Source organism: Acinonyx jubatus, chromosome B2, assembly GCF_027475565.1.
Source record: "Acinonyx jubatus isolate Ajub_Pintada_27869175 chromosome B2, VMU_Ajub_asm_v1.0, whole genome shotgun sequence".
Classification (NCBI taxonomy): domain Eukaryota; kingdom Metazoa; phylum Chordata; class Mammalia; order Carnivora; family Felidae; genus Acinonyx; species Acinonyx jubatus.
The window spans coordinates 61,631,761-61,656,255 of NC_069385.1; the positions used below are offsets into that span (position 1 = coordinate 61,631,761).

Below are 24,495 nucleotides of genomic sequence, written 5' to 3' on the forward strand. Positions count from 1 at the left end.
CGCAACAAGGAGCCAGTTGCTATTCTTCTAAGATTAGCCTGGCCTGTAGCACTCTGCAGACTTAGAGAACGCAGGCGCGACGCGAGCCGACCCCGCCCTGTCCACGCCCCACTCCCGATGCCCGACCGCCAGAAGCGAGGCCTGGAACCCGCCCGGCTGTGGGGCGGGCGCACGAGGCCACGCCCCTGCCGGCGGGGAGGTCGGCTGCGCAGGCGCAGTCTCTTGAGGTTGTAGACGCGGCGTCTCGGCCCGGCGCGGTGAGTCCGGACTGCGGCGCTGGGGTTGCCGCAGTATCTCGGTCGTCGCTTCCTCGCCTCCAGCCTCTTGTGGCAGGACGGGCCTGGGAGAGAGGCGTCCTGCGCCTCCACCCCTCCCCACTTCGCGATCCCGGGGCGGGGGGGGGGGGGTTCCAGGCGGTCGCCGAGGGCCGCGTGAGTGCGGCCCGGCTGGGCGGCGGCTGGAGGAGCCGGGGTTGTTTGGGCGGGAGGGGGGCCGCGGGGAGGGGCCCGCGTCTCCGCGGGATCGCGACCGAGGCTCGGCCCGACACCCTTTTCCCGCCTCCCTCCCGCGCTCTCGCCTCACTACGCGTTTTGTCTTGAGAAAGTTGGGATGCTTTGGGTAGGAACCGGAGGAAGCAAGGCTCACCGCGGGGTTTTGGAAGCATCGCAGAGTATTAGGAGCCCTGGAGACGAGCTGCTGGGGTCCGAGTCTCCACCATTCGCTGGCTCCCGGACCTCTGCAAGTCACTTAACTTCTGTGTGTCTGTTTCCTCAAGGGTAAAATGAGGGAAGTAATAGTAACCTCTCTCAAAAGGTGATTGTTGAGAATCAAGTGTGATAGCATCTTTGAAGTGCTTAGAGCCGAGCCTGATGCACAGCAAAAGTATGCACGTGCTGTTCATGTTTTGGAGCCTGATAACTAAAAGGACAGTGTGTCCTTCCCACGCTGAAAACAACTGCCCGAGAGAGAGTCCAAGGGTAGGGAAAAATGATTTTTTTCTTTTTCTCTTGTTTTTTCTTTGAGAATATGGGCTTTTGTTTGTATATCATCTTTTTATAAAAAAATGCAAACATCTCTAAATAACTTAGTTGCACAGCCTACAGCAGAGAAAAGACAGATGTTAGAGTAATACTGAAGTTGAAAACTGAAAAGTTTTGTTTGAGAAACCACGTGAGAAAAATGGCCAGAGCTTATTTGTGCTGAAAAGAGTTAACACACCGGCCCTGAGGCTGCTATCCTTAGAAAGGTCCGCTTTGCAAGGCTACAACTTGTTGGGCATCTGGGAGAGAACTATGTAGTTAAGCCAGAGTTACCAGCCCCCATAAAACCCCCCTGGCCTGTGAGTCTGTTATGGGTTCCCTGACAGAAACATTGCACAGACCTTGCTAGATTTTCCTTTATGGGGTAAAGAGTGCTGTGTTTGACCCTTTCGGGGAGGGAGAGAACATAAGCCTGCACGTGGATTCCTGCAAACTTCACTTGTGTCTTTTTGCATTATGATCCAGGCTGTAGTCCATACGACATTGCTGTAATAAAAATTAGTTATGAGTACAACTACATGCTGAGTCCTGTGAGGCCTTCAAGTGAATCCCCAAATGTGAGGGTGGGCTTGGAACTCCCCAGATCCAATATTGGTGGTACAAAGAACTTGAAGGTCTAGTAATTGAACTTTAATTTTATTTCTTTTTGCCTTAAAGGGGACTGAAAAGGAAAGCTATCCAGATAAGTGATTGCTAAATAGTGGGTTGCTGTCCAGAAGTAATTCTGTTTAGATATATTCCATATGTCAGAAAAATCACTGGAACTTAACTCTACTTGCCAAGTTTGAGTGTCTGTTACAGACCTTTTGCAGATTATAGGTCAAACACCTGATTTTTTTGTTGTTCTGCCAGCATTATGTGCCATTGCCTATCTAGAGTTTATCTGTGCAGTTGGGGAAAAGGTGTGACAAGTCTCTCATGGCCATTTTTCCTAGATTCTATTACTTATGCCTATATTTTGAGGACATCAAGTTGAAATATTTGGAGGTAACTGTAGGCTTGGGGGTGGAAAGATCAGATTTGCCATCTGATTGTCTTTTTTTCCCCCCCTCAGTTAAGTAGAAGACTAGATACTATTTTGAGAAGTAAGTAGATGGAGGAGTGAGAGGTTTGGGAGAGTGAGAAAGGTTTCAGATGACTGTGTGAGGAGTAGGTAAGTAAGTTTTCCAGAAAGTGTAGTGGTTAATGGCATGTCTTAATCCATTTGAGATTGAGACTGTGTTATGAATTTAGCAACCCAGTCTGCTTTCTTACAAGATTTTCTCCAGCCTGTTTGGATGGAGACGTGGAGAAAGTAGTTAATTGGGTTCATTTAGGTTTGAATTTGTGTTAGAGGAGTGATACCGTAGTCCTTAAGGCTGTGCTTTCATACTTTGTTCTTCCTATGTACATGGTAAGTAAGGTTGCACTCTTTGTACACGTCCACCTCCCACCCCCATATGCCCCATGTCTACTTGAAGTTAAATGTGGCCCTATGACTTGCTTGTGCTGGTAAAATATGACCAGATGCGACATATGTCATTTCCCAGTGAAGCTTTTTTTTTTTAATGTTTATTTATTTTTGAGAGAGAGAGAGAGAGAGAGAGATAGCACAAGTGGGGGAGGGGCAGAGAGAGAAAGGGAGACACATCTGAAGCAGGCTTCAGGCTCCGAGCTACCAGCACGGAGCCCTACGTGGGGCTCAAACTCATGAGCCATGAGATCATGACCTGAGCTGAAGTCAGATGTTTAACCCACCGATCCAGCCACCCAGGTGCCCCTCTCTGAAGCTTTAAGAGCCAGCACTCCATTTGCCACTTCACCATCTCTGTGCCTTGCTGTAGTGATCATGGAAGTGCTTGGTGAGAGGCAGCCTCTTGTCAACCTGCGCATTAAAAGTGAATAAGGAGTGGCTGATCAGGCAAGCTGGAGGAACTTCAGTTGTGATTAGGGAAGGGAATACCTGAATTAGTGATTTTGCAAGGTGGAACTGTAGGGGTAAGTGGATGAGGAAGTTTGGAGGGAAAAGGCAGTCAGAAATGAAATGGTCGGGATTCCTGGCTTGCTCTGTCAGTAGAGCATCTGACTCTTCACCTCACGATCATGAAGCCCCATGTTGGGTGTGGAGACTAGTTGGAAGAAAAAGAAAAGAAATGGTCAGGGAACTCAGAGGCTTTGTAGATCTCCAACCCTGAAGGCCATGATTTGTTGCAACTCATTTCAAGAGTGATGACCCCTGGAGTTGAAGAAATGGCTCTTAAAATGGTAAACCCCAAAACTCCCTTTTGTGGAATATGGTAGAACTGAATCAAGATTCAGAATTTATTATTGAGTTGAAAGATTCTTCCACCTTGATCAATAAAAGCAAGGAAACAGTTATGAAAATTACAGTATAGCTTAGCCATGGAACAGATATTAGGTAGCATTTAGGCTAAGCTACTTTAACAGAGACTCCAAGTACAGTGGTTTTAAAAAATGCTTCTTTTTATCTAAAATTTTTAGAATTAACTTTGGGGTTTTAAGAAGTGTAAGGGACAGAGGTAAGTGACACCATGAAGAGACAAATTAAGTGTGGTACTTTATACGATGTTGCTATTGAAAGTGTAGCAATGGACTCCCAGCAATCCTTCCAGCTGAGAGTTTGTTAGGCAAAACCTCAGGTCCTGTACCAGACTTGCTGAACCGAAATCCTCATTTTAACAACATCTTTAAGGTGGCTCATATGCACTGCCCTGATCTCTTAAAAAAGCTAGTGTTTAGGAAAGTATAAGATGGGAAGAACAGTTGTAGATTAAAAGATACTAACAATCAACAGGACAGAACCAATACAGAGTGCAAATCTTGACTGAATATTGATTGATTAAAAAAAAAACAGTATGGAAGATGCTTCAGCTGAAGAGGTTAGAATATGGTGGAATATCAGAATAGGGGATTACTGTTCATTTTCTTAGATGTGATGATGATGAGATTATATGGAAAAATGTTCTTAAAAGAGACATGTTCTTTGCGACTTCCTTTAAAATAGTTGAGCAAAAACAAACATACCACATACGTGTATATATGTCTCTCTCTATACACGCTGATGTTTAGATAAAACAAATATGGCAAAATGTTCTCCGGGTGGAATCTAGATAGTAAATATATGGGTGCTTATTATGTTGTTCTTTTAACTTTTGTGGAAGTGTAAATTTTTTCATGATAAAAAAGTGGAGAAAAAAAATGCAGTGGCGTTAAACAATTTATTTCTCTCTCACTTCAGTGCTAGGTCATATAGTGCAGGTAGGGCTGGCACACGGTTTCCATCCCTGGTCTGTGCTTTTCCAGCTTTTACTATTTCCTAGCTAGTGGGATGGGAAAATGGCAAGGGGAGCACATGGTCTAGAAGCAGCACTTATTTCCTTGATCAGAACTTTAGTTTTTTCATTCACCTGAGCATCATTTTTCCAGGGAGTAGTTGGTAAAAGTCAAATGTCATGTGCATTTGTATATTGGTTTAATAAAGATTTCTTTGGTTTCACCTGATATTTTCTTCTCCCTCTGTTGATTTCCTAGGCCCAACTAAAATAGAAGTCATTTCAGTTTTAATATACGTAAGGTACAGTAGCTAAAATTTTCATTTTGAGGAATAAAGTATGTTCATCCCCCCCCCCCCCCATCTTTTCAGTAACTAACAGATGCGGGTGAAAGAACCTTCCAAAGCTTTACCCGAGAAAGCAAAAAGAAGTAAAAGGCCTGCTATACCTCGTGATGAAGACTCTTCAGACGACATTGCTGGTAAATTGTGATATCTGGCATCCTTAATAGTGTTGCGGAAAATAACCATATTTGTTTTTAATTAAATCCTTTGCCCTTTATTTTCACTATTTTCTTTCTTTTTTTTAAAACTTTTTTTTTAACATGTATTTATTTTTGAGAGACTGAGAGGCAGAGCATGAGTGGGGCAGGAGCAGAGAGAGGGAGGGAGACACAGAATCCGAAGCAGGCTCCAGGCACCGAGCTGTCAGCACAGAGCCTGACACAGGGCTCAAACTCAAGAGTCGTGAGATCATGACCTGAGCTGAAGTCAGACGCTTAACTGACTGAGCCCCCCAGGGGTCCCTATTTTCACTATTTTCTACATGAACTTTAAAATCAGCTTGTCTAGTTCCAGAACATCCTGTTGATATTTTTATTGACATTTTTGTTTAGTTTATAAAGTAACCTAGAATTGGCATCTTTTTGTTTCCCGTTCTTCATGGCCTGTTAAAACCAAGCCTTCAAGGCCGGGAGGCGTCTCTGGGAGTTGCTCGCCTTGGACTTGGTTTTCTCTTCAGCTTCATGACCTCCGTTTTGGCCTCTGGGGATTCATACTTTCTTACTAGTTCAGTTCTCCATTTAAAAAGTTGTTAAAATTTTTTTTCTTTCTTTTTTTTTTTAATGTTTATTTACTTTTGGTTGAGAGAGAGAGAGAGAGAGAGAGAGAGAGAGAGAGAGACAGAGTACAAGCAGGGGAGGGCAGAGAGAGGGAGACACAGAATCTGAAGCAGGCTCCAGGCTCTGAGCTGTCAGCACAGAGCCCGATGCGGGGCTCAAACTCACGAGCTGTGAGATCATGACCTGAGCCAAAGTCAGACGCTCATCTGACTGAGCCCCCCAGACACCCCTTTTATTTCCTGTTTACGTGGTTTTAACTTGGAAAGTGTTTGAGGACAGCTAGATTGCTATATTGAGGGAAGACTAAATTATATCTTTAAGCATTTGTTTTATTCTGTGGATATGATTTTTTTTCAGGGATTTTGAGTATTCTTATGTTAACTCTTCCTTGCCTGTCTTCTAGTTTCTTTTTCCTCAAATCTTCTAAAACTCCTGTTTCCTTTTCATTTTGCTTGCTGTTTTCATGTTTATCTTTACAGTGTTTTCTGCAGTGTCTGTTTCACCTTATGCCCTTTTTACTTTTGCCGTCATTTTTGTGGTTTATTTTTTTTTCTTCCATTTCTTTCCTGAACCCTGCTGGTCACTTCCTACTGTTTTGCCACCTTGTGCTGTAGCATTTTGCTTCTGTTTTGTATTTTTATTTCATGGCAATTATTTCTGTGCCACTTGTTTTTCCTTTTTATTATATTGGCATAGAATTTGTGGCTTTGATTTCTCATTTCTTTCATTCTTTGAAGTAGGGTCACTTTTCTTGGGCCATTTAGTTTTGGAATATTCGTGTAAGAAGGAAGGCCAAAGCACTGTCGAGACCAACTGTAGTTTTGAGTCTGAGCACATTGAACCTTCTTCCCACCCAACAGGATTATGCCGCCCTGGGTTATTTCAGAATCCAAAATATCCCTTCTCCCTTGCCTTAGAGAGAAGACTATTTCTGGCAAACATGGCTTGTTCTTTTGTTTCTCACTTAGTGAATGAGACGTTGCCGCCTTTTGCTTCTCAAAACAAAACTGGATACAGGGGAGCTCCTGCCAGTGTGGTTGCAGCACAGAGATTTCGGTTTTGTTCTTGTCTGTGAAGCACACATCGTTCTCTGTGAAGTCTACCAGCTGCAGTGTTCTCTCTGCTTCCTTCTGTATACACTCCTATTTGGGATTTCTGGGCCTCAGTTGTCTCCTGGTTTTTCTGAAAATGAACTTGGTTTTTTTGTTTCGTGTTCTTGTTGACCTTGGGTGGTTCTGGGAAGAGAATGGGAAAGTGTTGATTTTAGACCATCATTTACAAACTGGAAGACCTCCTTGTGGAGTTTTTATTAATACTTAAGATGAAAAACATGGAGATTTTACTTGTTGTTTCTGATTTGTTAATGTGGAACAACGATAGACTTCAATACATTTGTAGATTTTCTTCAGGAATCCCTAGAGGACTTGTTTGGCAAATCAAATTTAGACAATTGTATAATTAAATTACAGAAAACTGAGGAAATCTCCTTATTAGCACAGAAAAAAAAATTTTTATGTTTCCCCCCCACAAGAGATTATGAATACTATTTACTTATTTATTAAATGTTTATTTATTTTGAGAGAGAAAGAGAGGGTGAGTATGAGTGGGAGGAGGACAGAGAGAGAGGGAGAGAATCCGAAGCAGGCTCCATGCTGTCCGTGCAGAGCCATGACCATGAGATTATGACCCGAGTGGAAATCAAGAGCTGGCTGCTTCTCTGACTGAGCCACCAGATGCCCCTATAAATACTGTTTAAACACTGGTTAGTCTTGTAGAAAAACTTTGAACTTTCAGATTTCTTTATAAAAAGTACCTATGGTTGAGGCATTTAAAAGCTAATAGAATTCATTTAGAGGCCTGGAACCTTTTTATAATGAATTTACTTATCTCTGAATTCATTAACAATTTCAGTTTTATAAGTCTGATTTATAGAATCAGAGACTAGTTAAGTTGTCCCCTGGCCAGATGCCACCCCAGAGATGATATAGAAAGTGTATGGAATGATTTTTCCACTTAGAATTTTAAAATATAAAAACTCAAAGCAGTGATATTTGGTAAACCCTGTCTAGGTCCTGTTCTTGTGTGGTCATCTATCAGTCTTCCCCAGAACACCTCTTTTGTTAATGGCATGTGTCCTTTTCAAATACAGGACTTCAGAGTTACTCCTTTTGTGTCTATTCTTGTAACTTGCTCTTGGTGTACAATGAGAAGGCTTAATCTTTTATCAGATTTACACATTACTTTTGCTGAAAGTAAATTATATTTTACAACAAATCACTTGTCAGGAGTCACATTCTTAGCCTTCAGGATGAATGGGACTAACGCTTAGCCTCTCTCTAGTTAACTAATAGGGGCAAGGAGTGCTGGGCGTTTAGGAAGGGAAGTGGAGAAAGTGGAAATGCACATACTCCTGTTTCCCTCTTCAAGTTACAGTCTTTCCTTGATTGTTTGGTTTTGGCAGATAGTTGTAGTTTTGGTGTTTGGGATAGTTGAAGTTGGAGAAATGGAAGTGTCATTGTGTCCTTGCGAGAAGACTATGGTTATCTGAAGAAATAAAAACATATTAGGTCATTTTGGCCATTTGTCTCCTCACGGTGCACACAGTGGGACTCTGTCATAAAGGATAATTAAGGGCTATGAAAAGTCATTTGCTATTTGAAAATATTCATTAAGGGGCGCCTGGGTGGCTTGGTCGGTTAAGCGTACGACTTCGGCTCAGGTCATGATCTCACGGTCCGTGAGTTCAAGCCCCGCGTTGGGCTTTGTGTTGGCAGCTCAGAGCCTGGAGCCTGTTTCAGATTCTGTGTCTCCCTCTCTCTCTGCCCCTCCCCTGTTCATTCTCTGTCTCTATCTGTCTCAAAAATAAATAAACGTTAAAAAAAATTTTTTTTTAAATTCATTAAGGACAATTCTTGTACATGTAAATGATTCCATTGTTTGTTCTTCTCTCTCTCCTTTCTCCCAATAGGGATGAAAATAGCATCAGAGCAGAGGTAGGCTCTGTGGAAAGATTTTATGTGTGTATCTTAATGAGAAGAAAATATATTCAAAATCCTTATTAACACAGCTGCTCAGCAAATTATCTCCTTTATTTATTAAACTTTTTACTTTTGGCCTAATTTTACTTTATTTTTTTAACATTTATTTATTAAAAAATTTTTTTTAATGTTTATTTTTGATAGAGAGAGAGAGAGAGACAGAGCATGAATGGGGGAGGGACAGAGAGAGAGGGACACACAGAATCCAAAGCAGGCTCCAGGCTCTGAACGGTCAGCATAGAGTCCGATGCAGGGCTCGAACTCACAGACCATGAGATCATGACCTGAGCCGAAGTCGGATGCTCAACTGACTGAACCACCCAGGCACTGTAACATTTATTTATTTTTGAGAGATGGAGAGACAGAGTGTGAGAGGGGGAGGGGCAGAGAGAGAGGGAGACACAGAATCCAAAGTAGGCTCCAGGCTGTGAGCTGTCAGCACATAGCCCGATGCAGGGCTCGAACTCACAAACTGTGAGATCATGACCTGAGCCGAAGTTGGACACTTAACTGACTGAGCCACCTGGGCGCCCCTATTTTTGACCTGATTTTAAATTAATAGGAAGGTACAGAGAAATACACAAGGGGGTCCCATTCATTCTTCACCCAACCTCTCCTGATTTAATCTTATTTCTACAGTATGATATTAAAACCAGGAAGATGACGTCACTACAATCCTTAGAGCTTCTTCTGATTTCACCAGATCTACAAGTCCTCATATGTGTGTATTTGAGTGTGTATAACTCTATACGCAGTCTAATTACATGTGTAGTTTTGTAACTACCACAATTGAGATACCTGGCTGTACCATCACCATCCCAAGTGTTACCTGATAATAGGAAACCTGTCCTCCACCCATAGTTCCTGGCAGCCACAAATCTGTTTTCCAACTCTATAATTATGTTATTTCACAAGTGCTTTATAAATGGAGCCATGCAGTATGTATCCTTTTAAGTTACTTGGTTTTTTTAATCTCTTTGCTTTTTAGTTACAGCGTTTTCATGCTATTGATTTTTGCTAAATGATGATAGCACTTTGGTTTAGCAAAGAAACTGTTCAGATTTTGTTATGTCTTATTCAGTAGGTTTCACTTGCCCACATGTAAATCTTGCCATCAGTGTGAATCATGTGAAGAAAGCAATAGCTGAGAATGTGTGGTCAGTTTGCTCCGACTGTTTAAGGGAAAGAAGATTCTGTGATGGGCAGCCAGTACTTTCCTCTGACATTTGGTTGTGCCTCAAGTGTGGTTTTCAGGTGAGAAAAGTGATTTTTATCTGTGACTTTAGTCTTAAATATTTTTATTCAATGCTTATTATGAGTTGGACTATTGGTAATGTTTAGAACTTAAGATAAATTTATTCCATGTTTGGATAGACCTTTCCAAGGCTGAACTTAGAAACTTTGTTAAGGTAAAGTAAAAGGTATGTTATCTTCAGAAAGTGATCATGTGTGATTTAGAAATACTTTGAAAGGGAAGCCAACCTACTCACAGTAGTTCTCAGGCCTGGACCTGTCTTTACCTGTTTGTATTTACTTATGAAATGAATCCAAGTTTTTTTTACATCTTTCTAAATTAATTTTTTTCTATGAAATAATTCTTTTTTTTTTTTTTAATTTTTTTTTTCAACGTTTATTTATTTTTGGGACAGAGAGAGACACAGCATGAACGGGGGAGGGGCAGAGAGAGAGGGAGACACAGAATCGGAAACAGGCTCCAGGCTCTGAGCCATCAGCCCAGAGCCCGACGCAGGGCTCGAACTCACGGACCGCGAGATCGTGACCTCGCTGAAGTCGGACGCTTAACTGACTGCGCCACCCAGGCGCCCCTGAAATGATTCTTTAAAAAAAAAAAAAAAACAGATTATCTTGGGGCAACCAGGTGGCTCAGTCAGTTGAGCGGCCGACTTCGGCTCAGGTCATGATCTCATAGCTCGTGAGTTCGAGCCCCGCGTCAGGCTCTGTGCTGACAGCTCAGAGCCTGGAGCCTGCTTCGGATTCTGTGTCTCCCTCTCTCTCTGCCCCTAACCCACTCACATTCTGTCTCTGTGTCTCTCAAAAATAAATAAATAAATAAACCATTAAAACAGATTATCTTAACAGCTTAGAAGCTATTAATAAATACTGTAATAATTTTTTATTTATTATTATTATTTTTTAACATTTACTTATTTTGAGAGACAGAGACAGAGTGCAAGCAGGTGAGGGGCAGAGAGAGAGACACACACACACACACAGAATCCAAAGCAGGCTCCAGGCTCTGAGCTGTCCGCACAGAGCCTGACGCGGGGCTCAAACCCACAAACCGTGAGATCATGACCTGAGCCGAAGTCGGACATTTAACCGACTGAGCCACCCAGGTGCCCCTGTAATAATTTTTTAAATGTTTGTTTATTTTTGAGAGAGAGAGAGAAAACGAGAACAAGTGGGGGAGGGGCAGAGAGAGAGAGTCAGAGGATCTGAAGCAGGCTCCGTGCTGACAACAGAGAGCCTAATGTGGGGCTCAAACTCACAAACCATGATATCATGACTTAAGCTGAAGTCACCTAGGTGCCCCTATCATTAATAATTTTTGAATAACATATTTAAGATGTATATAATTTTACTAAAATAAGAGAATTCCTTATTATCTCTCATAGACAGTCCATAAGAGGACCACTTCAGGGTTAGCTAATTCAATGGAAAGAGCACTGAAAACTGAGATTTCTTCCATTTTTCTTCTGTGTCAGTCTCAATTTCATGACTTTTTATGGCCAAAGATGTTTCATGTGTTATGTATCACATAGCAATCCCCAAAGGCCAGAAAGGGCAAAAAAGATATCCCTTTCCTGTTTGTTTTGTTTTTTAATATATAAAACTTTGCCAGAAACATCCAGCAGACTGCCCCTCATGTCTCATTGACCAGAATTGGATCTTATTTCTTTACTTGCCTGGTGAGGGAAATTACTATGATTTTGGCCTGAGTCCCATGAGTTGTCGTGGGTTTGGGTGGAGGTGTGGACAGTACTAGAAAATGTGTGTATAGGAGGGGGCACTGGTCTGCGGGGATGCTTGATGCCCCACTGTGTAAAAAGCAGAGAGTGTATGCATTTTTAAATAATAGGGAAATTCACTTGCATCATTATTGTTTCCGGTAAATACTATATAACAAAAAGCAAGTTAGCCTCTTTGCAAGAAATTAAATTTAATGAGAATCTATATTCCTTTCTGAAACTTGTCCTTCCTGCTTGAAATTAAAAACAAAACTTTTTCAGTATACGTTTGAGTATGATTTAGGTTTTGATTAATTTGAAAGAAACGTAAATGTAAATTGTACAAATAGCATTCTGTTCATCTTTAGGGATGCGGTAGAAACTCAGAAAGCCATCATTCAGTGAAGCACTACAAGAATCAGAGAACAGAATCTCATTGTATTACAATTAGTCTGAGCACATGGATTATATGGTAAGTTGGATTTTTGTCACTACTTGTGTCCACTACAAAAAATATCTTCTCTCCAAGCTTTACAAGGTAAAATATTTAAAGTTGTTGTACCAGCTGATGCTTTTTAGCCTGAACACAATCTTTAGAATACTGTAAGAAAATTAACATTACCCATGAATATAAAATTTAAATAAGAAAAAATTTAGTCATCCCTTTACTCTTCTTTAGCATTTTCGTGGTAGGGTAAAGAAACATCCTTCCTAGCTGATTTTTCGTAATGAACTTGCTAATACAGAATTCTAGAGTTCTTGAGAAGGAAGGTACGTCAGATGGTCAAGTGGTTTGGTGATTCCCTGAAGGGAAAGGGAAAGCCTGGGCATATGTAGTTTGTAGAAACTCCAGTGATTTTACTACTTAACCCTGCTGGGAACCAAATCCAGTTCCCCCACGTTGCATAAAAATGATACTCATGTTGTACCAAGTATCATTTACTTTTTTCTGGTTACAAAGTAAAAATCCAGGCACTAAAACAAGTGTTTTGATTCCCTAGTTTCTTACCAGCATAACACACTACTACAGTGGCATAAATGGATACTGTATTGAAAAGCTTTTTATATGTTTTGCAACAAAAATCTTCTAATTGGAATCTTCAGACTCCTACAAAAGTTTTCAAGTTCTCCTTGAATGAATTTCCAGAAGTTTTGAAGTTTTCTTTAACACAAAACTTTTAACTTTGTGTTTTCATTTCAGGGACCTAAAGGTAATACAAGGATGTTTCGGCTTATAGAAGAGTTAATCACCTTTTTTAATCCAGGGCACGGGTCAGGTGCTTGCCCCATCTGTGTTTTTGCTGTTGTTGGCCCCAAGTAACAACACTGGGGAGAATGAGGAAGGCACAGAGGCGATGTGCTATGTAAACGATGCAGTGGAGCCAAGGGAGAGGAAGAGGCTGCCATAGGTGGCAGCTCAGCAGATATTTCTCTGTAATCTGAACAGAGCAGTGGTCTCAAACTATGGGGTGCATCGGAATCACCAGGAAGGTCTTGTTGAAATAGATTGCTGGGTCCCAGGCCTAAAGATTCTGCTTTCGTAGTTCTTGGGTAGCACCTAAGAATTTACACTTCTAACAAGTTCCTAGGTATTGCCAGTGCTGCTGGTCTGGGGAGCCCGGTTCCAGGACCATAGGAATAGAGGAAGGTGGAGGGGGAATTGAGTGGCACCTGGTAGAATAGGCTCATTTCAAGTGAGTCTATGTCAGAACTTGTGTTATAGCTCTTAGGACCATAAAGATGGTGTGAATCGTGATGTAATTTCAGGGGGGAAAAACACCTTACCTAGCATAATGTTGTTAGTTTTAACTTTATTGATTTTATAATTTTTTATGCTTAATTGTGTAATTTTGCTTTCATAGGTAAATAGAGTTATAAGGGTGATCAATTTATTGGGTTTTGTGAGTGGAATGTTGGATTTATATTATAATGAAAATAACTTAAGTCACATTTGGGGAGTCTGTAAAATTATTTAAAAAAAAAAATTTTTTTTTAACTTTTATTCATTTTTGAGAGACAGAGGGCAAGCAGTGGAGGGGCAGAGAGAGAGGGAGACATAGACTTGGAAGCAGGCTCCAGGTTCTGAGCTGTCACCACAGATCCCGACGTGGGGCTTGAATGCATGAGCCATGAGATCATGACCTAAGCCGAAGTCAGATGCCTAACTGTGTGAGCCACCCAGGCGCCCCTAAAACTATTTATTTTTAAAATGATAATACATTTTGGTTGTTGTGAGGAATTAGAACATGCATGTAAAGCATTTACAACGTAGTAGATGCTCAAGTAAGTGGTTTTAGTTATTTCTGATGGAAGCAAGTAGAACTAGTTTATGGTGAGCTGTCCTCTTTACTCCAAATTCACTGCCATTATGTGGTTTTTCTTTACATTTCCTTTTTGTACCTTAAAGTTACAATATATTTTATAACACGTAAAAATTAAATAGCAATGTCAGTAAAAATTCCTTGACATTTCAGTTTTTTTTTTTAATTTAGAGAGAAAGAGTGAGCAGGGGAGTGGGGCAGAGAGAGAGAGAGAGAGAGAAAGAGAGAGAGAGAATGAACCTTAAGCAGGCTCCATGCTCAGCATGGAACTGACACAGGGCTCGATCCCACCACTCAGATCATGACCTGTGCTGAAATCAAGAGTCAGTCAGATGCTCAATTGACTGAGCCATCCAGGCACCTTGCAAATGAGCAATTTTTATTATTTTACTCAATAGTTACATAAGTAAAATTTGAGCACATATTGTAGTGTAAGCCTGGTAACTGTAACTACATTGTTTGGATTCCATCATGGTCTATTAGAAAAGATATTTTGGGAAGGTTTTCTGTGACTTGTTTCTTTCACAGATTTATCTGTATATCTGTATGCAAGTGATAGAGTAATGTTTGTATTTTGAGTATGAGTAAATATTTGACTGCATTTTGAGTGCTATTTGGAAAAGGAACCCATACCTAGTTTATAGCCGTGATCCCAGGACCACCAATAATTTAAGAATATTGTGAATATGTAAAGTGGTGTTGGTATAACATGTTTATAAAACACTTAAAAAAAAACATTTTCAATAGGTTCAAATATATTTTCTTGTTTGACCATTAGATCTTATGAAGATAAAGGAAGCAGGTAATGATAGTATATAGAAAAAACCTTTCTTAAAACTATATGCACTAATGAGTAAACCTAGTGGAGGACAGTTTTCTAAAAATGAATGTGCTTTTGAAAATCTCTTTGAAAAAAAAAAAAAAGTATAAAAAAATAAAAAAAAAAGAAAATCTCTTTGAGAGCCCTGTCTTCTGAACGAAGCCCAAACACAATAAAACTCTTATCCAGTCTTCCCCATCTCTGTAAATGGAAACTTCATCACTTAAGTATTCAAGCCAGAAGCCTAGCAGTTACTTTCTTTTCGATGTTATTTTGTTTTTTTAATTCTTTAACAAAAGTAGACAAAATGGTATAATGAAATCCTCTGTACCCATCACCCAGCTTTAAACATTCTCAACTCACAGTAAGTCTTGTTTCCTCTCGACCAGAATTTCTCAGTCTCCATACTGTTGTCATTTTGGCTGATAATTCTTTGTTGTGACAGGACCATCCTGTATGTCGTAGAATGTTTAGCATTCTCTACCCAGTGGATGCCAGTAGCACTTCCCCAGTTGTGACAACCAAAAATGTCTCAGAATATTACCAAATGTCCTCTGGGGGGCTGGGGGGCAGGGGGGCAAAATTGCTTCTGTTTGAGAATCACTGACAAGCCCTCATCCATTTCCCCCTTTCCATGGCAGTTATTTGGATACTTCTCTGTTCCTTCCTGAAATATGTGTAAATTAAATCTGTTCATTTTTATCCAAATCCACTGCTTCTACCTTGGCCTGCTTCTATTCCCTATTCCCTCCATCTGACATTAGTCAGAGTGCTGTTTGTGAAATGTGAATGGGATCACGTCACTTCCCTGCTTACAAAACTCCTCATGACTTTCCATTACACTTAGGATAAACTACCAGAACTTTAATTTGAATAAGGCTGTGCCTGAACTGTCTCCTGTTTATTTCTCTAGACTTCCCTAATGTCTCACCCTAGGTATACTTTTTTGCCCCTCCTTCATTTAAGTATAAGACTCGATAAATATCAACTTTATTACCTGGTGTGCAACATTATTGAAGATGCTTTCATAATATTTGCTTACATTTTATATTTTTTCAGGTGTTACGAATGTGATGAAAAATTATCAACACACTGTAATAAGAAGGTTTTGGCTCAAACAGTTGATTTTCTCCAGAAACATGTTTCTAAAACACAAACAAGTAAGTTAAGCAATTGCTAAAGAAATTTTTATTGAAGTATGATATTTTATATTTACTTTAAAATAGATTTACTTGGGGTGCCTGGGTGGTTCAGTTGGTTAAGTGTCTGACTCTTGATTCTGGCTCAGGTCATGATCTCATGGTTTGTGAGATTGAGCCCCGCATCAGGCTCCGCACTGACAGTGCTGAACCTGCTTGGGATTCTCTCTTCCTCTCTCAAATAAAGAAAGAAAATACCTTCCCCCCCCCCCCCCCCCCCATGCACAAGTGTGTGCGCTCTCTCTCTTTCTCTCTCTCTCAAAATAAATAAACATTAAAAAAATAATAAAATAATTTAAGGGCACCTGGGTGGCTTAGTTGGTTGAGCATCCGACTTCGTCTCAGGTCATGATCTTGAGGTTTGTAAGTTTGAGCCTTGCATCAGGCTCACTGCTGTCAACCTTTTAGCACAGAGCCCACTTTGGATCCTCTGTTTCCCTCTTTCTGCCCCTCCCCCACTTGCACTCTCCCAAAAATAAATATAAAAATTTTTAAATATATATTTATATTGACTTTATGTGAGCTTTTCATATAAAGAGTTCATAAATTCATAAATAGTACCCTAGATTTTACTTTGACCTCATAGCACAAGTGCCATGCGTTCCTAAGTAGCACTCTTGTGATGTTATCTTGTGTTATATTTACATGACTAATATGAGAGGCCAGACAGGGTAGTGACTAGATTGTGGGCTTCTGAGTGAAACAGTGTTGAGTTTGAATTCAGGCTCCACTTAAGTTACTTATTGTCCATGTGTCTTTTACTGCTTAGTTTACTTTTAAAAATTAGGATGATTGGGTGCCTGGGTGGCTCATTTGGTTGGGCGTCCAACTTCGGCTCGGGTCATAATCTCACAGCTCATGAGTTCGAGCCCTACATCAGGCCCTGTGCTGACAGCTCAGAGCCTGCTTCTGATTCTGTGTCTCTCCCCTCTCTCTGCCCCTTCTCCACTCACACTCTGTATCTCTCAAAAAATAAACATTAAAAAAATTAGGATGGTAACTCTATTGTGTGGGGTTATTGTGAGGCTTAGAGATAATGTTTTATAAAAATTTAGAATAATGTGTGTAGAAATGCTAGCATAGTGCCCAACACATATTTGTGAGGTGACATTTGTTATGTAATCATAGTGTAGTTCTGACACTAACTCCCTGGAGTTGGCTGACCCTACAGATTAAGGGCTTAGTCCCCCAACATGATTGCCCTCACTTCAGACACCATCCTCAAGCCCAGAGGTTCTCAGGCCATTCACATTTCTGACAAACTGGCTATAAATTTAGGGGTTCCCATGATCCCTCTGAGGCTCAGTAATTTCCTAGAATGACTCAGAGAACTCAGGAAAGTGTATACTTAAAGTTAGTTTTATTATGATAGAAAAAAAAGAGATACAAATCAGGACAGCTAAAAGAAGAGACACATAGAGCAAGTACTGGGAAAGTCCCGAACATGAATCTCTTGTGTCTTCTTCCTGTGGAGTCAGGACACATCACCTTCTCGGCACATCAATGTGTAACCAGGAGTATTGTTAACCAGGGAAATTATCTGGAGCTGTGGTGGTCCAGAGTTTTTATTGGTGCTTCATGGACTAGGCATCAATTGAATCATTGGCCACATGCTTGAACTCAGTCTCCAGTACCCCTATCCTCTAATCACACATTGGTCTTTCTGGCATGGCTAGCTGCCATCCTGAGTAATCTTATTAGCATAAGCTGTCTAGGAGCTCACCAAGAATAAGAAAGACACTCCTGTCCCTCTGGAAATCCAAGGATTTAGAGAGTACTTTTCAGGAAGCTGGAGGCCAAAAGGCAGACAAATCCTTTATTATACAGTAGTAATGTATTATATATTATATACTTTGTTAACTACATATGTTGTTACCTGACATACAAATAATATATAATACATGTTAATATAAGGAAACCATCAACAAGACTAAATGGCAACCAACAGAATGGAAGAAGATATTTGCAAATGACATATCAGATAAAGGGTTAGTATCCAAAATCTGTAAAGAACTTATCAAACTCAACACCCAAGAAACAAATAATCTAGTGAAGATATGGGCAAAGACATTGAATAGACACTTCTCCAAAGAAGACATCCAGATGACCAACCAACACATGAAAAAATGCTCAACATCACTCATCTTCAGGGAAATACAAATCAAAACCAAAATGAGATACCACCTCACACCTGCAGAATGGCTAACATTAAAACAACTCAGGCAACAAGATGTTAGTGAGGATGCGGAGAAAGAGGATTGCTTTTGCATTGCTGGTGGGAATGCAAGCTGGTGCAGCCACTCTGGAAAACAGGATGGAGATTCCTCAAAAAACTAAAAGTAGAACTACCTTGTGACCTAGCAATTGCACTACTAGGCATTTATCCAAGGGATACAGGTGTGCTGTTTCGAAGGGACACAGGCATCCCCATGTTTATAGCAGCACTATCAACAATAGCCAAAGTATGGAAAGAGCCCACATGTCCATCGATGGATGAATGGATAAAGAAGATGGGGTATATATATACAATGGAGTATTACTCAGCAATCAAAAAGAATGAAATCTTGCCATTTGCAACTGCGTGGATGGAACTGGAGGGTATTATGCTAAGTGAAATTAGAGAAAGACAAAAATCATATGACTTCACTCATATGAGGACTGTAAGACACAGAACAGATGAACATAAGGGAAGAGAAGGAAAAATAATATAAAAATACGGGGGGGGGGACAAAACATAAGAGACTCTTAAATATGGAGAACTAACAGAGGGTTACTGGAGGGGTTTTGGGAGGGGGGATGGGCTAAATGGGTAAGGGGCATTAAGGAGTCTCCTGAAATCATTGCTGCACTATGTGCTAACTAATTTGGATGTAAATTAAAAAAATAAAATTAAAGTGATGTACAGATAAAAGTTTGCTACTCCAGTTAAGACATGTATTGGCATGCTTTCTAAGTATGGTTTTCTACTCCATGGAGCTGAATTAGCTCAGTCTGATGACTACTGTTAACCTACAAGGTGCTGCTCTCTGGTACTAATCCTGACATGCAGTTAAGAAGAGGAGGAGAGTTTTCTGGTAAAAATAAAAAATCTTCCACATTCTTCTAAAAAAACCCCACATGTTAATATAAATGAGTATATAGGGAAACTGTCTTCAGAAATTAAAAAAACATTTATTTTAATATTTATTTTTGAGAGAGAGAGGGAGACACAGAATCTGAAGCAGGCTCCAGGCTCTGAGCCGTCAGCACAGAGCCCTACGTGGGGCTCAAACTCATGAACCGCAAGATCATGACCTGAGCCAAAGTTGGATGTTTAACCCACTGAGCCACCCAGGTGCCCCTTCATTCAGAAATATTAAGTGTACTTAAGGGTACTACATGTTGGGTTTTATACTTTATACTGTAAGGAATTCAATGGTAAAGAATTTTTATTTTATTGGAAGTGTAATGGAAGCTACTAAAGTGTTTTAAGCAGGGGAGTAACAGTCATTTCAACGTCTTTTAATAACATTACTCTGATTGCTGTATGGACTGTTGGAGTTAAGAGTGGAGGTGAGGAGATCATTACGAAGGTCAAGGAGGTTTCTCCGGTGAGAAACCGGTAGAGGCACTGATGGAAAGTGGGTGGATTTGATGTGAGTGAGGGAGAGTGGGAAAAATCAGTACACACTTCAGGATTTTGGGTGACTGGGTGAATGGACATGAGAATTTTGAAATGCCTTTGGCCCACAATTGAATTGCTTAGTAGGTGGCATTCAGAAACTGAAAATTTGTATTAAAATATACTAGTTGTTCGGCTCTATGTTCTGCAGCTCAATATGTAATTTTTTTTGTTAGCTATTGCTCTGAGACAACAATGGTGGAGAAATTGGTGAAGGAACTGGAGGAGGTAAACACAGGTGCCTGGACAGCTGAAGCAGTGGTTATTTTTTTCACTCATTTATTTATTCAACAGACATTTATTGAAATCTTACTCTGTCCCAGGCATACTAGTGGTAGCTGTGATTCTGCTCAAATAAAGAACCGGCAAAATATGATGATGATAGACATTTAACATTTCAGGAATAGATGTGGGTCTTAATGCTGTCTCCTGAAAGCCACACATTTTATGTGTTTTTTTCTGGCCATAAGATACGTAGGGATATGATGCCGGGGCAGCCAAAGTACAATTGCAGGGATTATTTTCTCTGGATTTTTTTTTTTTTTAACCTTAGAGTTTCCTTGAGATGAAGAAAAAGCCAGTCTAATTTCATTTAATTGTACAGATTTCTTGAATATTTATTATCAAAAAGGATATAAGGAAGGGAGCATGGAATGATATGGTAGAAAGAACATGGGCTTTGTCAGGAGTGGGGGATCTGGCATTCAGATTTGACTCTTTCAGTCACTGGCAGGTTACTATTCATCTGAGCCTCATTTTCCTCAACAGCACCTGCCTCTTTTCCATGGTGTTTCAGGGAATAGAGATTGATAAGACAGTTCCTGTCCTAAAGAATATAGATAAGCAGAACAGAGTTGTATTTTGACTGAAGTTCAAGCAAAGGCTTTCAGATATTCCAAAAGGGTTATAATGTTCAATTGAAAGGAACTGAGAAAGAATCATGAATGAGCTGGCTTTCAAGCTGACCCTTCAAGGTAGAGATGAGAGCAGCAATCATTACCGGTGGTGGGAAGCACAGGTGTAGCCTTTAATTGTGTTTATGGAACCATGGGTAGCACTGGAATAATGGAAACAGGTTATTGAGGGAATTTGAGAGAGTGTGGAACCTTCACAGTTAGGGAGAGACATACTTCTGAGGTCAGGGTTTCCAGAAGTTCTAGGTCAAAATGTCATTATCTTTGTGTTTCAAGCTACAGTATCTCTCAGGTAAGTTTGATTTAAAATAAGATTCGTTGGCATTCTGGAAGTAAGTTTATTTGGGATAGTAATCTGCAGTATTTTTCGTTGCATAAAGTTTAAGTATGTTTTTATAAAGTACATTAAAAATCAGACATGAAAGTTGTTATTGAGGTTTGTAGGAATGCTAGATATGATTATGCAGCTATTTTAAATAATTGTGAAGACTGTAGAAATATAAAAATGTCTGCATACAGTAATTTTAAAAGAATATGAAACTATATTGTATTTTAGGTGGGGGGATAAGAATGATTTTAAAAGATTCTTTTTGGGGCACCTGGGTGGCTCAATCTGTTAAGCGTCCAACTTCGGCTCAGGTCATGATCTCGTGGTTCTTGAGTTCAAGGCCTGCATCGGGTTCTGTGCTGATAGCTCAGAGCCTGGAACCTGCTTCAGATTCTGTGTCTCACTTGTGCTCTGTCTCTCTCTCTCAAAAATAAATAAATATTAAAAAATTTCTTTAAAAAGGTCCTTTTTATATTCTGCTCTGAGAAAAATAACTGCCGAGAGAAAAGCCTGTACCTGTACTTACACATGTTGTTAAGTTATGCAAAGCTTGAGCAATTTCATGTCTAATAAATCTAACTTAGCTTCTTTACTCAGAGAATCAAAGCCAGTGCCCCATCCATTTCTAAACACTGCTATTTCAGTAAATCTTAGCTTTTGATCTCAGTAGCCCTTTAGACTCTTAAAAATCATTGAGAAATTAAAGTGCTTTGATCAGATAGTTTATATCTATCAATATCATATGGGAAATTAAAAAATTACAGTATTTATTAAATCACTGAAAATAGCAAGAATTTCCATGACCTGTTAACACAAATTGTATGTTTTTAGGAAATATAATTATTTTATAAAAGGATACAAACTTAGTAAGTGGCATTATTTAACATTTTTACAAATCTTTTTTTTTTTAATGTTTATTTGAGAGAAAGAGAGAGCAGGTGTACGTGAGCCGCAGAGAGGCAGAGGGAAAGGGAGAGAGAGAATCCCAAACAGGCTCTGCACCATCAGCATGGAGCCTGACATAGGGCTTGAACTCATGAACTATGAGATCATGACCTGAGCCAAAACCAAGAGTGGGGCACTTCACTGACTGAGCACCCAGGTGCCCCAAAACAGATTTATTTCTGTTCTGCCATTATTGATTTTTTGGTCAAGTGAGAGATATTGACAAATCACGTGTAATTGCTTAATAATTGCTTGTTTAAGTAGGGCTGTGATGGAGCAAGTGTGAGGACACTTTGGAGTAGTATCTAATGTAGACTGTAGGAGCCAGGATGGTTTTATTTAGAGGAAGAGCCTTCTAAGCCAAGAGCTAAAGGATATGTAGAAATGAGCTAGGCACAGCGGAAAGGAGTGTGTGTTCCAGGCAGAGGAAATAGCTCATTGGTGAGGGAGCTTGATATGTTCAGGGAATTCAGTGGAGCTGCAAGGTTGAATTTTGTGATATTGGAGGATGATGAGAGGGTGAGACTAGAGGTAAGCAGGAACAGGTATTGAAGGGCTGTGTAAGTTTAGAGTTTATCCTGTAGGCAGTGAGCAACCACTAATAGATTTTAAATGAAGAAGTTTTGTGTTTTAGAAGAGTCACTTAACTGTAATGAGACAGATAGGAATGCCTTTGTATGTATACCTACTTATACATGTGGCAGTACCAAATTATAATGGAACTAAAGATTTTTTTAAAGTTTATTTATTTATTTTGAGAGAGACAGAGAGAGTGGAAATGGGAGAGGGGCAGAGAGAGAGGGAGAATCCCAAGCAGGTTCTGTTCTGTGAGCGCAGAGCAGGACCCCATGAATCTGTGAGGTCATGACCTGAGCTGAAATCAAGAGCTGGATGCTTAACCAACTGAGCCACCCAGGTGTCCCAAGATTTTTTGTCTTTTTAAGGTTTATGTATTTATTTTTGAGAGAGAAAGCACAAATGGGGCTGGGGGAGGGTTAGAGAGAGGGAAAGAGAGAGAATCCCAAGCAGGTTCCATCCTGTCAGCTCAGCCCAATGTGGGGCTCAAACCCATGAACCATGAGATCATGGCCTGAACTGAAGTTGGGTGCTTAACCAACTGAGCCACCCAGGTGTCCCAACTAAAGGTTTTTAAGGCTAATGGTTAACTGGGAGTTAGTGGAATTTTGAGAACAGACAGGTGAAGTAATTATTATTCGCTTCCAAGGCAGGGGAATAGTGGGGCAGCAAGTTTTTTCTTTTTACTCTTTAAAGATTAAACTTTGCAGCTGCAGAAATAGGCAAATTATATTAATACTACATGACTGGCTTAGGTAATTGCATTAAGCAGCTGAGGAAACCCCAGTGCAGGTTCCCAGAAGAATACTTACAGCTGTGTAGATTTCACATCTGATGCTAGGATTTGCTTAAAAAAAATCCGTCCACATTTCCCCTCAAACACATACCAGAAAACTAAAAACAACAAATAAAATCCCCATATAATAAAAAGGTCATGTATAACACAAGACTGAAAAAAAAGCAAGAAAGCTTTAATGTGAGACCCACTGAGAAATATGTATTACTAAAAAGTGGGCCACTGTTCTCCGAAGGCTGATGAAATTTGTCACTTTGATAGTCTTGTAAATGTAATGTAAACTGCAAACACTTACTGAATATATGTATTCCTGGTGAAATAGTATTTAATATTGGTTTGCTTTTTGTGAACTAGATGGATGATTGACAATTGCACATTCTTAATAAATTGGGCCCATAATTTTTAATACTGTTGAGATGCTATTTTTAGAGAGCCTAGAGAAAGCCTAAAATATATTCTATTAAATTAATTAAGCTTAGGCTTTTGGAATAAAAAGCCACAAGTTATGTTGGTTCTTTTGGTTTTACTAGGAATAAGTTTGCTGTATCTTTTTTTGAAATAAGAAAGTAAATGGCATATTTGGGATCTGAAATAAGTATCTGCTTGTGCCTAACAATTTGAATATAATAGTAATAGACTTTGTTTTGCTATAAAGTGACAGTCATACACCTAATAAGTACTAAAATAAGTACTAAAAATAGTTATTTCCACATGTAAAAGGGGTTAGGGACAAAAAGATGTTGGGTGTTTAAAAAACAACATTAGGCATAGGGATTTTTTTTTAACTTTTTAAAAAATGTTTATTTATTTTTGAGAGAGATACAGAGTACGAGTGAGGCAGGGGCAGAGAGGGAGACACAGAATCTGAAGCAGGCTCCAGGCTCTGAGCTGTCAGCACAGAGCCTGATGCAGGGCTTGAACCCACGAACTGTAAGATCATAACCTGAGCCAAAATCAAGAGTAGGACGCTTAACCCACTGAGCCACTTTGGCATCCCTGCCCATAGGGATTTGAATCCACAGTTCTCCATCCAAACTACAGAACACAGAAAATTGTTTGAGTGACTGTTTTCTCAGTTCTCCCAAAAGATGGCACTAACTAGCTGACTGTAACCTTGCAAATACATAGGGAGAAGTTAGTTGCATGAAGTGGGTGCCTAGGGCATTAGGGCTTAATTCTTTCGAGGAACCCTTTGAGAAAAGCTGCTGTAAACTTTAATAAAGATATACATTCACACCAAAGACATGCAGCAATTGATTACATCCAGCTTTTGCTAAGAGTAGTGGCTTTTTCTTTCATATCACCACTAACATTTCAGTAGTGTCTTAAATTATCACACTTATTAACCTTATCATCTGTTATTATCTAGACGGTAGGTCGTAATGGTTAAGTTTGTGGATTCTGAAGCCAGACTACCTGGGTTTGAATCTTCTATCACTAACTGCGTGCCTCAATTTCATCTTCATCTCTGCAGTGGGGACAATTACTAGAGGAAA

At 39.9% G+C, this 24,495-nt stretch overlaps 1 protein-coding gene across 10 annotated transcripts in view; it reads left to right on the forward strand.

Annotated features, from left to right (window-relative positions):
- The first annotated feature begins 127 nt into the window (after positions 1-127).
- Positions 128-24,495, forward strand: part of USP45 (ubiquitin specific peptidase 45) — a 73,836-nt gene continuing 49,468 nt past the window's right edge. Inside the window, exons 1-7 of one of the 10 annotated variants that reach the window (XM_053222430.1) lie at positions 207-257; positions 776-977; positions 4,684-4,793; positions 9,110-9,191; positions 9,552-9,724; positions 11,808-11,911; positions 15,640-15,740. In XM_053222430.1, coding sequence (XP_053078405.1) covers positions 4,767-4,793; positions 9,110-9,191; positions 9,552-9,724; positions 11,808-11,911; positions 15,640-15,740 — 487 coding nt within the window. In that variant the 5' untranslated portion in view covers positions 207-257; positions 776-977; positions 4,684-4,766. The other 9 variants (XM_053222431.1, XM_053222429.1, XM_053222432.1 and 6 more) reach the window with 9 other exon arrangements.